The 12,924-nt window shown below is 46.5% G+C and overlaps 1 protein-coding gene across 1 annotated transcript in view; it reads right to left on the bottom strand.

Annotated features, from left to right (window-relative positions):
- The window catches only part of SLC25A46 (solute carrier family 25 member 46), a 40,402-nt gene extending 38,438 nt beyond the window's left edge, over window positions 1–1,964 (bottom strand). The window contains exon 1 of the mRNA XM_024219760.2: window positions 1,631–1,964. Coding sequence (XP_024075528.1) covers window positions 1,631–1,892 — 262 coding nt within the window. The 5' untranslated portion in view covers window positions 1,893–1,964. The remainder of the gene's footprint in view (window positions 1–1,630) is intronic.
- Between the last annotated feature and the right edge of the window lie 10,960 nt (window positions 1,965–12,924).

The raw sequence follows: 12,924 nt of genomic DNA, 5'->3' as shown, positions 1-12,924 counted from the left end.
CCGGGGGGGGGGGGGGGTGGAGAGCAGAGGGCTCCGTGTGTTGCCCTGGTTTCCAGGCACCGCCCCCTCCCCAGCTCCCATTGGCCAGGAATGGGGAACCGCGGCCAATGGGAGCTTCGGGGGAGGTACCTGGAGGAGGGGCAAGCAGCATGCGGAGCCCTGCGTCCCCTCTCCCCCAGGGGCTGCAGGGATGTGGTTCCAGCTGCTTCGCAGAGCGGAGTGGGGCTGGGGTCAGGGCAGGCAGGCAGCCTGCTCTGGCCCCGGTGTGCGCCGCTGCCCCCCCGGAGCCGCTTTAGGTAAGCGGCTCCAGGCCAGAGCCCGAAGCCCTCCTGCACCCCACGCCCCAACTCCCTGCCCTGAGCCCCCTGCACCTCAACTCCCTGCCCTGAGCCCCCACCACACCCCTCCTGCATCCTCTGGGGGCAGAGAGGGACGGAGTTGGGGTGGGGACTTTGGGGAAGGGGTTGGAATGGGGCCAGGGAAGGGGTGGGAAGAGGTGGGGCAGGGAAGGGGCCTCATGGAAGGGGTGGAGTGGGGGCAGGGCCGGGGGCAGCGAGGGGTGTGTGTGTCGGTGATGCAGCCCTCCGGCCAATGAACTAGTCCTCATGGTGGCCCCTCCTGGTCATTTGAGTTTGAGACCCCTGACCTACACTGATGAGAGAACCTCTCCTGTCAAGTGTATGTAGCATCTTCACTAAGCACTAGAGCAGGGCTGCTGCAGCACTGCAAGTGGACACAAACCCTTGGTGTTTGTAAAGCCACAATCCTTTTCTATTCTGAATTGCTCCTCAAAACTTATTTCTGCTGTGTCACCATTTAGCGAGTTAATTAACCAGTCCAATGTAGTTATTCAATGGAACCATCCAAACACCTCTACATATTTCTGTAACCCTTGTCTCATCTGCCTTCCCCTTTATCTCCCAGCTGCTGTGCTCCATGTCAGATTAGACCAGTGGTTCTCAAACTGGGGGTCATGGCCCCAAAGTGGGTCTGGGGTCACCAGGACTAGTTTAGACTTGCTGGGGCCCGGAGCCAAAGCTCAAGGGTTTCAGCCCTGGGTGGTGGGGCTGAGGTTACTGGCCCCCTGCCTGGGGCTGAAGCCCTTGGGCTTCAGCTTTGCCCCCCTCCCCTCATCCAGAGCTGTGGGGCTCAGGCTTTGGTCCCCCAGGGTCATGTAGAAATGTTTGTTGTCACAAGGGGGTCATGGTGCAATGAAGTTTGAGAACCCTTGGATTAGACCATAAACTCTTTGGGGCAGGGACTCATTTATACTATGTGACACTGATACCTTTGGGTGCTGATCCTGTAACATTATAACAGGAGCTGGGATGTGGGGAATCCCCTGCCTCCTAGGACAAGGGGTAGGTGGATTATTTTGTAACCATTTTCCTTTACTTGGGACTGTTGCTAAAAGACACACAAAAAGAATCAGGGAGACACCCTAATAAAGGTCCATTTCTACCTCTATTGTTAGTATGCTCCCTTCCGGCAGCCCTCGCCCTGAGCTGCCCCCTACCTGAGCCCAGCACCCTCCCCTCTCCCCGTGCCCCCCGCCAGCGCCGCCCCGCCATCTCATCAGCCCCTAGCCCAGCTCCGCCGTCTCACCCCGCCCCGGCCGGGCTCCCCTTACCGGAGCTGGTGCCGGCGCCTGCAGGGTACGGCTCGTCGTTCAGGCCGACTCCCCCGAGGGGGGTTCCGGCCGGGCCGGCCCCGTACTGCGGGGTCCTCTCCCCCCAGTGCAGATTGCGGCTTCCCGGGATGTCGGGGGGGCTGGAGACCCAGTGGCTCAGGTCCGAGGAGGAGCTGTAGGGCTTGGCCCCGGGGCCCGGCTCCTCCCGGCCGCCCCCCCTGTAGCCCAACCCATCGAAGCCCTCAGGGCGCCGCGGCTGCATCGGGGAGCGCGACGGGGACGCGGGCGCCTGCAAACTGCCGCGAACAACAGCGATACAGGAACCCAGTGCTGCCGCCGCTCAGCATCTACTTCCGGGTCGGAACCGGAATCCGACGCCCTGAAGCCAGGCAGCAACCACTGGGAGTCACATGATCATGGAGCTGGGTGCTGCGCTCTGATAGGCCACTAGGCATCTCCGACCCGGCCGCCCGCAGCTCTGGTGTCCTACCGGCCTCGTCGGGGCGGAGGTGTAGGTTGCGCTGAGTGTCTCTCTCCCTGGGTGGGTCACTGCCCGCTCTCCGGGCTGTGTTGCGGGCGGTGTCACAGTCTCTCTGCCCCTCTCAGGGGCTGGGGAAGGCAGTAGAGGCCTTGTGCGTGCTTGGGAGTCGGCTCCAACTCAGGCACCAGTGTAGATAGGCAAAGGTAGCTTTGCAGCGGTTGTGCTCTCACCCTCTTTCCCAGCAGGTTTAAATTCCAGCGGTGCTTCCTCTTCCCCAGTTGGGGTTTGTTGCCCTGTAGCTGATCACTGTGGCTCAATCCCAGACATAGACAAATCCTAATTAGCCTCTCTACCCTATTGCAGACAGTTAGGGTAACCAGATGTTCTGATTTTATAGAGACAGTCTGATATTCAGGGCTTTTTCCTATATAGGTACCTATTACCCCCAAACCCTCAGTCCCAATTTTTCACGCTTGCTATTTGGTCAGCCTAGTAGCTTAACATAAGAATGGCCATCCTGGGTTAGATCAAAGGTCCATCTAGCCTAGTAGCTTATCTTCCGAGAGTGGCCAAAGCCAGGTGCTTCAGAGGGAATGAACAGTACAGGTAATCATCAAGTGATCCATAGGCACCGACTCTGTGGGTGCTCTGGGGTTGGAGCACCCACGGGGGTAGCCAAGCTCCCCAATCCTCGCCGCCTTCTCCTCCCCTGAGCGTGCCACATCCCCGTTCCTCCCCCTCCTTCCCAGCGCTTCCCACCCACCCGCCGCCTACCAGCTGTTTGGTGGCGCTTAGGACTTTCTGGGAGGGAGGGAGAGGAGCAGGGACGTGGCGTGCTCAGGGGAGGAGGCAGAGAAGAGGCGAGGCAGGGCAGGGGTGGAATGGGGGTGGGAAGGGGGCAGGGCTGGGGTGGGAAAAAACAGTGTGGGGCTGGGACTTTGGGGAAGGGTGGAATTGGGGTTGGGGTGAGGGCAGTGCAGGGGTGGGAAGAGGCGGGGCCAAGGGCGGAGGGGGTGTCGAGCACCCACCAGGCAGAGGGGAAGTCGGCGCCTTCCTATTGCCCATTGTCAGCTTCTGGCAAACAGAGGCTAGGGACACCATCCCTGCCCATCCTGGCTAATAGCCATTTATGACCCTATCCTCCATGAATTTATCTAGTTCTTTTTTTAACCCTGTTATAGTCTTGGCCTTCACAACATCCTCTGGCAGAGTTCCACAGGCTGACTGTGCACTGTGTAAAGCAATACTTCCTTTTGTTTGTTTTAAACCTGCTGCTTGTTAATTTCATTGGGTGACCCCTACTTCTGGTGTTATGAGAGGAAGTAACACTTCCGTATTTACTTTTTGCATACCAGTCATGATTTTATAGACCTCTATCATATCTGCCCCCCCCCCAGTCATCTCTTTTCCAAGCTGAAAAGTCTTATTAATCTCTCCTCATATGGAACCTGTTCCATGCCCCTAATCATTTTTGTTGCTCTTTTCTGTACCTTTTCCAATTCCAATATATCTTTTTGAGATGCGACGACCACATCTGCGCACAGTATAAATTATAAAATACTTCACATTCACACAGATTAGTATAGACTTGATTTTAATCCCAATATAACACTAAAATTCAAATATGATTCTCATGTCTGCCATATGCATGAAAAAATGCTTTCTTTGCTTTAGCTGGCATGTGGGGGACAAGCCAGAACCAGTCAAAAACAGTCTGTGCCAACCTTAACTACTAAACTTGTGTGATCACTCACTCTCAGATATTTAGGAAGTAGTTTTTAGTTGGAAGAGAAGGGCAAAAGGCTAAAGTATCAGTGACAATGGGCAAATGCAGTTGGTAATGTAATACACAGCTAATGATATTACATGGGTATCTTGTTCTTTCACAGTTATTACTGATGGTTGTCCCCTAAGGGTAGTGTGGTAAATTTGTAATAGGCTTGACACAAACTGTCATCGAAGCTGAAAAGAGAAATGACTGTTCTCAGCAATGTGATGTGATGATGGAAGTGCTTACAGTCTAGTATTATCTGTCCATATCAATAAAACAGAACAAAGATATTATTGCTGGCTTTTTGTTACCAGATTAGTCACAGATAGGGGTTTAGCGAGAAAAAAAACAACCACCGGGCGGGGGTGGAGGGTGGGGGGAAAACATGCTGGCAACAAAATGATAAGGAAATAGTTTTTTTTTTAATATCTCCATGCAACCACATGATGGACAGAATAATTTAGACTAGCATTTCCTTGCCCAGGTGAAGGTGAGGAGGCTGGAGACAAAGTGAAAAGTCACCACTCTATTTGCTAAGACCTCTTTGTCAGTGACAAAGGCCTGACAGGCATGTCACAAGAAAACTATTGGAGCATGAATCTTAAAATAACAGGGGATTCATTTCTGAAGCACACCCATTTCCCTCTCATGCCTTAACCTGTCCGATTTCTGCAATTTGTAACAATAACAACGATTAATAAGGAGACATGACAGCAGCTTTGAGCGGAGTGAGGGCTGCATTCCCTCCAGCTGCAAGGGGGACAGAGATTGCCAAACTGGTGTGGCCCTCGGGAGAGGAGGGGCGAGTAACTTCAGAACCCGACCTGGGGACACGTCGGGGGAGGTGGGAAAACTGGACTGAGCCCCCAAACGTGTGGCGGCCAACTCCGAACCCAGCAGAGGAGAGAAGAATGTGTGCGAAGGGGAGGAACCTCGGCCCATTGAGACCCCCCCCCCCCAGGTGCTCCCTGCCTGTCCCCTCCTACAGTCTCTAACCGCTGGGCAGGTGCAATCCCCCCCGCCTGTCTCTACGAGCTTTCTGCCTGCATGCTCCCCCTGCTGAGCCAGGCCCTTCCCACCCTGTCCCCCCGCTTCCTCCTCGCACTAGGGGAGCGCGCGTAGGGAGTATCAATCTCCACTGGCAACTCGGCCTCCAGCTCCCGTTTGCAGCCGCCGGGCCAGTTGCTGCGTCCGGACGGAAGCGTCTCCTCCCCCTGTCACAATGGGTTGGGAGCCAACCTGACTGCGTCCTTAGCAACCGCCCCGGCGGCGGCGCCTGAGCATCGGCCGGAGGCCTGGGCGGCGAGTCGCTTTGGCTGGGTGCTGAGAGACGCACCTGCCTCCACTCCAGTCACACTCAGGTAAGCGGGAGCAGGCTCTGAGCCCAGATTCTGGGTGCCCTGGCGATGGCACAAGAATGCCTCTAAAACGTCTGCGGTTCAGGGATTGCCAACCTCCCCCTGGAGCCCCCCATACTCCATCACCCCTGCTCCAGAATGCACATTGCATCTCTGATACTCTAGTGGCCTTGCCATCGCCTTTCCTCTCCTGCCCTACCAAGAATAGTCTGACTTTTCGAATCCGTTCAGGTAGCAGTGTTACTTGCTCTACATTTTGCATACATCCAGAAGGCTGTTATCATGCTAAGGAACCTGTTAAATCTAGTGCCAAAGACAAGTAAATTCCCTTTGTGGTTAATTTTCATATCACTAAGCCAAATTATACCACAGCTTTCAAGGGAAGATATTTGTTAGTTAATGTGGAATGACTCCATAAAGAAACCCTAGACATCCCTGATATTACTTCTGACAACTTCCCAGTCTTTTCACATTGCTTGTAAAGCTGCATAAATACAACCTGCCATCACTCCTGGCTCTCTTTGACTAACTCACACACAACTTCCCTCAAACAATCGCTTTAATTATGACAGAACTACTCCTCTGTTTCTTCCTTAAGCTTCCTATCCTGTAAATATGAATTTGCATCACTTTGCACATGGTAGTACACCAGTTGAAGTCAAGGGATTGACTATTCATGAATCATGAGCATAAAGCTATGCACGTGCTTAAGTATTTGCGGTAAACTCTGATCCTACAAAGACTTATCCACTTGTATAACTTTATGTGCTGCAAGTGGTCCACTGACTTCAGTGAGATTACTCAGTGTGTAAAGTAAATTTTTGCAAGAGCAGAGCCTTAGGCCCTGATCCGGCAAACATTTAGGATCGTGCTTACTACCACGAGCAGTTTCAATGATTTCAATGGGACTAGTCAAGGTAGTAAAACTAAGCAAATGACTGAGGGCTGGTCTACACTGCCGCGCTAGTTCGGCGGCTGGGGATCGAAGTTCCGAGTTCGATTTATCGCGTCTGGTCTGGACGCGATAAATCGAACCAGGAAGTGATCCCCGTCGACTGCGGTACTCCAGCTCAACGAGAGGAGTACCGCGGAGTCGACGGGGAGCCTGCCTGCCGCGTGTGGACCGCTTCTGAACCGCGGTAAGTTCGAAGTAAGGTATGTCGAATTCAGCTACGTTATTCACGTAGCTGAATTTGCGTACCTTACTTCGACTTGGGGGGTAAGTGTAGACCAAGCCTGAGTGTTTGTGTGATCAGGGCTGTAGATTGTAAATTCTGCCAGAGTCACTTCAGCTTGTGTCTTGTACAATGCTTGGCCTATTATCAGCACTTAATGAATAATAAATAATCATAATGGGAAACAAAGTGATATTGTAGAAAATTTCTATAAATAAGCCAAGATATTTTAATTCCTTTCACTTTATTAGAGGGACACCACAAGCTAAAATAATGCTTTTTTTAAAACCTACTCTGATTATAAGTAACACCTAAAGCCTTGATTCTGCAAACACTTATGTACATGCTTAACTTTACTACTGTAAATCAGTGGGATTACTCATGGTAGTAAAATTAAGCATGTGTGTATAAGTATTTGCAGGATCGGGGCCTAAATGATTACTATCAATGAAAGATACTGAAGAAAAAAATATTGTTCTCAATTTTTGGAGGTTGTTTACTATGTGTGCTTGACAGCACATTAGGTATGTCTACACTGCAATTAAAAACCCATGGCTGGCCTTTGCCAGCTGACTCAGGCTTGCTGGTCTCTGGCTGTGGGGCTGTTTAATTGCAATGTAGAATTGGGCTGCAGCGCAGGCTCTGGGACCCTCTCACCTTGCAGACATGCAAGCAATTGGGCCTAAATTTGTTTCCCCTTTCTCTCACTGTTCAACTGATGCTTTTACAAAGGAATGGACTTATTTTTACAAATGTCCAACTTATTCAAGGTATTATGCAGGTTTATAAGGTGAGCAATCTGATTGGTTGAATATCCGTGAATGCTCTAAAATGATTTAAAAAAAATAGATCATTGAGGTTGCATGGGTATTATGGAGAGCAGAACTTGGCCCAGTGGGATTGCCTGGACCGAAGCTGGGAAAATTTTGCCTTAACTGTATATCAGCAGTTATTTATGCTGTGTCTTTTTGTAATTTTATAGTTGTGTAGTTTTCAACATTGTGATTCTTTGGTATTCTAGCTACATGGGCTGGGAGCTGTCTTGCCTGGGGGCTCTAGAGAGTTGTTCTCTGCAGCTGTAAATGTCCCAAGAGACAAGGCCATCACTACTTCCCTTCTATAGCATAAATAGATCTCAGTGGATCAAATTTTTCCCTTTCTCAGGGGGGAAAAAAAAACAGGGCAAGAATACATAGGAGGAAAATGTGGTGAGGTTCCCTCCAGATCTTTCTGTCAGGAGGCAAAGTGGGGCGGGAGGGAGAGGGGGGTTTGCAAGGTTGCCACTCCTTAGATTGAGATGGAAGCTTTTCATGCAGATAATGTGATTCTCCTAAAATCCCTGGAGCCACTGCAGAGGAAAATACTCTATACACAGTGTAAGGAAGAGTCCAGAACTGGCTATGAGATTAAATAGATGGCTTTATATCTTTTCTATCTCTAACTTCTAAGATGTCATGCAAAGGTTATCTTAATTTTATTTGTAAATATTATTTACTGAGTTTATTTTAACAAACAATATTTATGTAACAAAGGACATATTCTCATTTTACTGCACAGGGTAATTTACCATGCATAAATCTCATTAGTTTTAGTGGGGATTAGCATGTAAACTCCCCTTTCCTCCTGCATCAAGCTGATGATATACACCCTTAAGAGTGTGACACACACCAGCAGAGGCAAAGAAAAAAATGAGTTAAAAAGCTGAGACTCATTCCTTAACTTCTTGGCTAGTTGCTCCTTGATGTTGCGCATATTACATTATAAATTAGATCACTCAGTATAGCAATATGTCAGCATAACCCAGGAATGAAAGGGACAGGACAAGGATGGAGTATCAGACTGAATTTCCTGAATCTTTTTAATATTGGTCATTACAGTAGGATTAATTTGCTGGGTTTTTAACAAATCCCTTTAGAAATTTCTGAAAATTGAAAACATAGATAGACTATTGTGTAAATACATATCTATGTGTTTTTCCATGTATTCAGGGATTTAGCCACATAGACCTTAAAGAGCAGGCCCAGTGGTGGTGGGGGGGGGTCTATTTCCCAGCCTAACAATGAAGACAGTCCCAGTTAACACCAGCTGACAGAGAGGAGAATCAGAACCATTACATTATATCATGTAAATAGAGTATATTTGATACATGATAGCAGTTTTCAGGTATCTAAAAGGGTGTCATAAGGAGGAGGGAGAAAACTTGTTCACCTTAGCCTCTAAGGACAGAACAAGAAGCAATGGGCTTAAACTGCAGCAAGGGAGGTTTAGGTTGGACATTAGGAAAAAGTTCCTAACTGTCAGGGTGGTTAAACACTGGAATAAATTGCCTAGGGAGGTTGTGGAATCTCCATCTCTGGAGATATTTAAGAATAGGTTAGATAAATGTCTATCAGGGATGGTCTAGACAGTATTTGGTCCTGCCATGAGGGCAGGGGACTGGACTCGATGATCTCTCAAGGTCCCTTCCAGTCCTAGAATCTATAAATCTATATTGTAAATTTAGGCAATTTAAAATGTTATTGGTATGCTGAATAAGAAAGGTAGGGTACAAGGTATTTTGGCAGTAATATTCAGACAGATCCCACTGGTAGGATGGGGTGGAAACAATACTACAGTCATGCTTTTTACAACAGTAAAAGAAATGGTATAGTGATTGAAGTTTTAGTTGATGGGAGTCACAGAACCCGATTTAAAATTGTGGGTTTGCTGCTGGATCTTTCTGTAAGAAAAAAATAATTTAGATTAATTTGGAATTTACATAGGTGAAATAGTGATGCAACATCACGACCATGAGAAAATTGGAATTACTTTTCATAAATTCAGAGTAATCTGCTTTTTCCTTAGATAGTAGTACTCATTCTCATTTCTTTATAACTGTAACTGGGTGAGATGGTTGGTTTAGAAAAGTTTAGAAGACTACAGTTTAGAAAAGTTCTGGCTCCTGAATATAGTTATATCGAGTTTGTTAACAACCATGTTTGCTGCAAAAGCTGGTCCTGAATTAGGTATGCAATAATATGCCAGTGCACCACTAATCATTCCATGTATTTACTTAGTTCAGTTTATTTATTGTATTTTAGTACATTTTGTGGTATAAAATAAAGAAAGAGATAAAATGTTTTTGACTGAGAGTACTTGACTGTGGAACTAGCTACTGGAAGAGATGAAATTGAGCCAAAACCTTAATATGGAATCAGATGGAGAATATGGGAAATATTATAATGCCATTATATAAATCAAAGATAAGCCCTCACCTGGAATATTACTGTATATTCATTTTTGGTTACCTCATATCAAGTGTTCAAAATGGGAAATGACTGCCTAGGAAGGAGTACTGCGGAAAGGGATCTGGGGGTCATAGTGGATCACAAGCTAAATATGAGTCAACAGTGTGATGCTGTTGCAAAAAAAGCAAACATAATTCTGAGATGTATTAGCAGGAGTATTGTAAGCAAGACACGAGAAGTAATTCTTCTGCTCTACTCCGTGCTGATTAGGCCTCAACTGGAGTATTGTGTCCAGTTCTGGGCGCCACATTTCAGAAAAGATGTGGACAAATTGGAGAAAGTCCAGAGAAGAGCAACAAAAATTATTAAAGGTCTAGAAAACATGACCTATGAGGGAAGATTGAAAAAATTGGGATTGTTTAGTCTGGAGAAGAGAAGACTGATAGGGGATATGCTAACAGTTTTCAAGTACATAAAAGGTTGTTACAAGGAGGAGGGAGAAAAATTGTTTCTTGTCCTATCCTCAGAGGTTAAGAAGAACAATGGGCTTAAATTGCAGCAAGGGTGGTTTAGGTTGGACATTAGGAAAAACTTCCTAACTCTCAGAGTGGTTAATAAATTGCCTAGGGAAGTAGTAGAATCTCCATCATTGGGGATTTTTAAGAGCAGGTTGGACAAACACCTGTCAGGGATGGTCTAGATAATTCTTAGTCCTGCCTTGAGTGCAGGGGACTGTACTAGATGATCTCTCGACGTCCCTTCCAGTTCTATGATTCTATGATTCTATGAATATGGGCAAAAATAATTATTTATGAGCATGAAAATGCTCATATGAATAGTTCCATTTGAAGAGAGACTGAAAATATTGGGAATATTCCCCTTAAAAGGAAATGAATGAAAGGGGACACAAAAAAGATGCATAGCAATGAATGATATGGAGAAAGTAGCATAGGAACTTTTAGTCATTCTCTTTCATAAAACAAATATAAGGCGATATTCAATTAAACTGAAAGGTGTCAAATCATACAATTGAGTCCAAGAGTTTAGCACAATTAAAAAAAAAAGAATTGGACGTTTCTTGGAATAACAAATAAATCCAGAGTCATAATAGTAAATATTTGAAACAACACAACAACAAAAACAAACAAACAAACACACCTAAAACCAACCATTTTGGACGGGTTATAAATCCTCATGCTTCAGAGCATCAACAAATCTTTAACTATTGGGGGTTAGTAGAAAATTTTCTCTGAAGGCAGGTTATCTCATAATTGCCTAGCTTTCTTACATCTTCCCCTGAAGCTGCTGGTACAGGCCATGGTTGGCGATAAAATACTGGGTTAGATGAACCACTGGTCTAATACAATATAGAAATTCCTATGTTCCTGATCAGTTTTTGAGTGTGCTGCAATGCCTCACTATTAGATAAACTTTTCCACCAAAACTGCAATCTAATACTAATACACTCCCAAAAACCAAAATAAAATAAAAAGCAGAGTTTCTTAGAACCTGGGAGAGTTAAAGTAAATCCACTGTGAAATCAGCTATTGATGATTTCTGATTGGATGAGTTCCAGTTTACCATGTTCAGTACTTTGATGCTATAGTGATAGGTGGTATAGAAACACATAAGGTAGACACCATTAAATTATCCATTTTACCTTCGATGTATCCTGGATAATAATACTGGGCCTGGTTTTCTCCTTGGAATTTAAGAGATGGCTCCTCTACTTCTCTGTTGCCTAGGATCTTCAGAAGAAGGTCCAAGCCTCCATCAGAATACCAAGGTCTTCAGCAGAGGGCTTCTGGAAGCAGGGTATCACAGGGAGCTTGCCAGTGGCAGAATCTTCTTGGGGAAGCCTGAGGTAGATCTTGCTTTCCAGCAGAAAGATCTTGTTTGGGAACTGTCCAGTGGGTATATATTTCTAGTATATCATAAAAATACATTAAGGTTCCTGTTAAAAAGTGATGTCATGAGCTGTATATTTCAAAAAGGATTTCCAATTTCATCCATAGGTTTAAATTTTTCCTTTCTTTCAGTACCTCCCGCTATGCCATTAAACTTTTATAACCCAAGATGCAAACCCCACTTCTGTACACACATCATAGAAATTGAATTACTACTATTGAACAGAAACCTGTCTAAGAGCTTAGTTCCTTGGCTATAATGAGTGCTTAATTATTGATATTGTATGTGACTGAACACCATAAACACAGCTTGCAGGAGAGAGCAGAAAAAAATTCTGGCAGTATAAATTCTTTTTCATCTAACCTGGTGAGAGAGGTTCAAGTTAAAACAGCAACGAGAACATATTTGAACGACAAAACTTATACATTACATGTTGCTAGATAACTTCCCTCTGTAACATTCCTTTACATTTTAGTGAGTCTCCAGTCTTTCTGGATGCTGATGTAGAAATCTATTACTGAGATCACAGATCGGTAAATACCACTAGGGTCCAAGACTATCCTCAATGGAAAATATAGTAAAAGAAAAAATATCACTAAACATCAGAGAATAAAAAGAATTATGAGCAGTAAGCAGCATGGGGTTAGAACAGGGGTGGGCAAACTTTTTGGCCTGAGGGCTGCATCGGGTTTCCAAAATTGTATGGAGGGCCGGTTAGCGGAGGCTGTGCCTCCCCAAACAGCCAGGTGTGGCCCGCCCCCGCCCCCTATCTGACCCCTCCTGCTTCTCGCCCCCTGATGCCCCCCCCCCCCAGGACTCCTGCCCCATCCAACCCTCCCACCCCCCGTTCCCTATCCCCTGACAGCCCCAGGAACCCCCACCCCTGACTGCCCCCGCCACTCCATCCAACCCCTCCTCTCATTCCTGACTGTCCCCGCCCCCTGGACCCCTGCCCAATCACTGGCGGTGGAGTGAGCTGAGGTTGCGTGCGAGGAGGAACCGCAGGTGAGGGGCCGGGGGCTAGCCACCCCAGCCAGGAGCTCAGGGGCCGGACAGGAGGATCCCGGGGGCCGGATGTGACCCGCGGGTCGTAGTTTGCCCACCTTTGAGTTAGAAAGAATACATTTTACAAACCAAAGCTGATTTTTAAAAATAGGATAACAACAAAATTATCAGATGGGAGGAAAAGTGGTAGTCTTGGATTTTAGTAAAATATTCCCATATCTGTCTATACCTCAAAATACTGTACATGGATTATTATCACAGCTTTTGCAGCCAAGGGATTCTTTAAAAATACTTAGCAATTCTATAGCACCTTCTAGTCAAGGATCTCAAAATGCTTAACATGTATTAATGAAAGTAGCCTCACAACAC

Source organism: Terrapene carolina, unplaced genomic scaffold (assembly GCF_002925995.2).
Source record: "Terrapene carolina triunguis isolate 2854851 unplaced genomic scaffold, T_m_triunguis-2.0 Scaffold69, whole genome shotgun sequence".
Lineage (NCBI taxonomy): Eukaryota > Metazoa > Chordata > Testudines > Emydidae > Terrapene > Terrapene triunguis.
The sequence above is the reverse complement of the archived record's forward strand: the minus strand, read 5'-3'. Positions and strand labels throughout refer to the sequence as shown.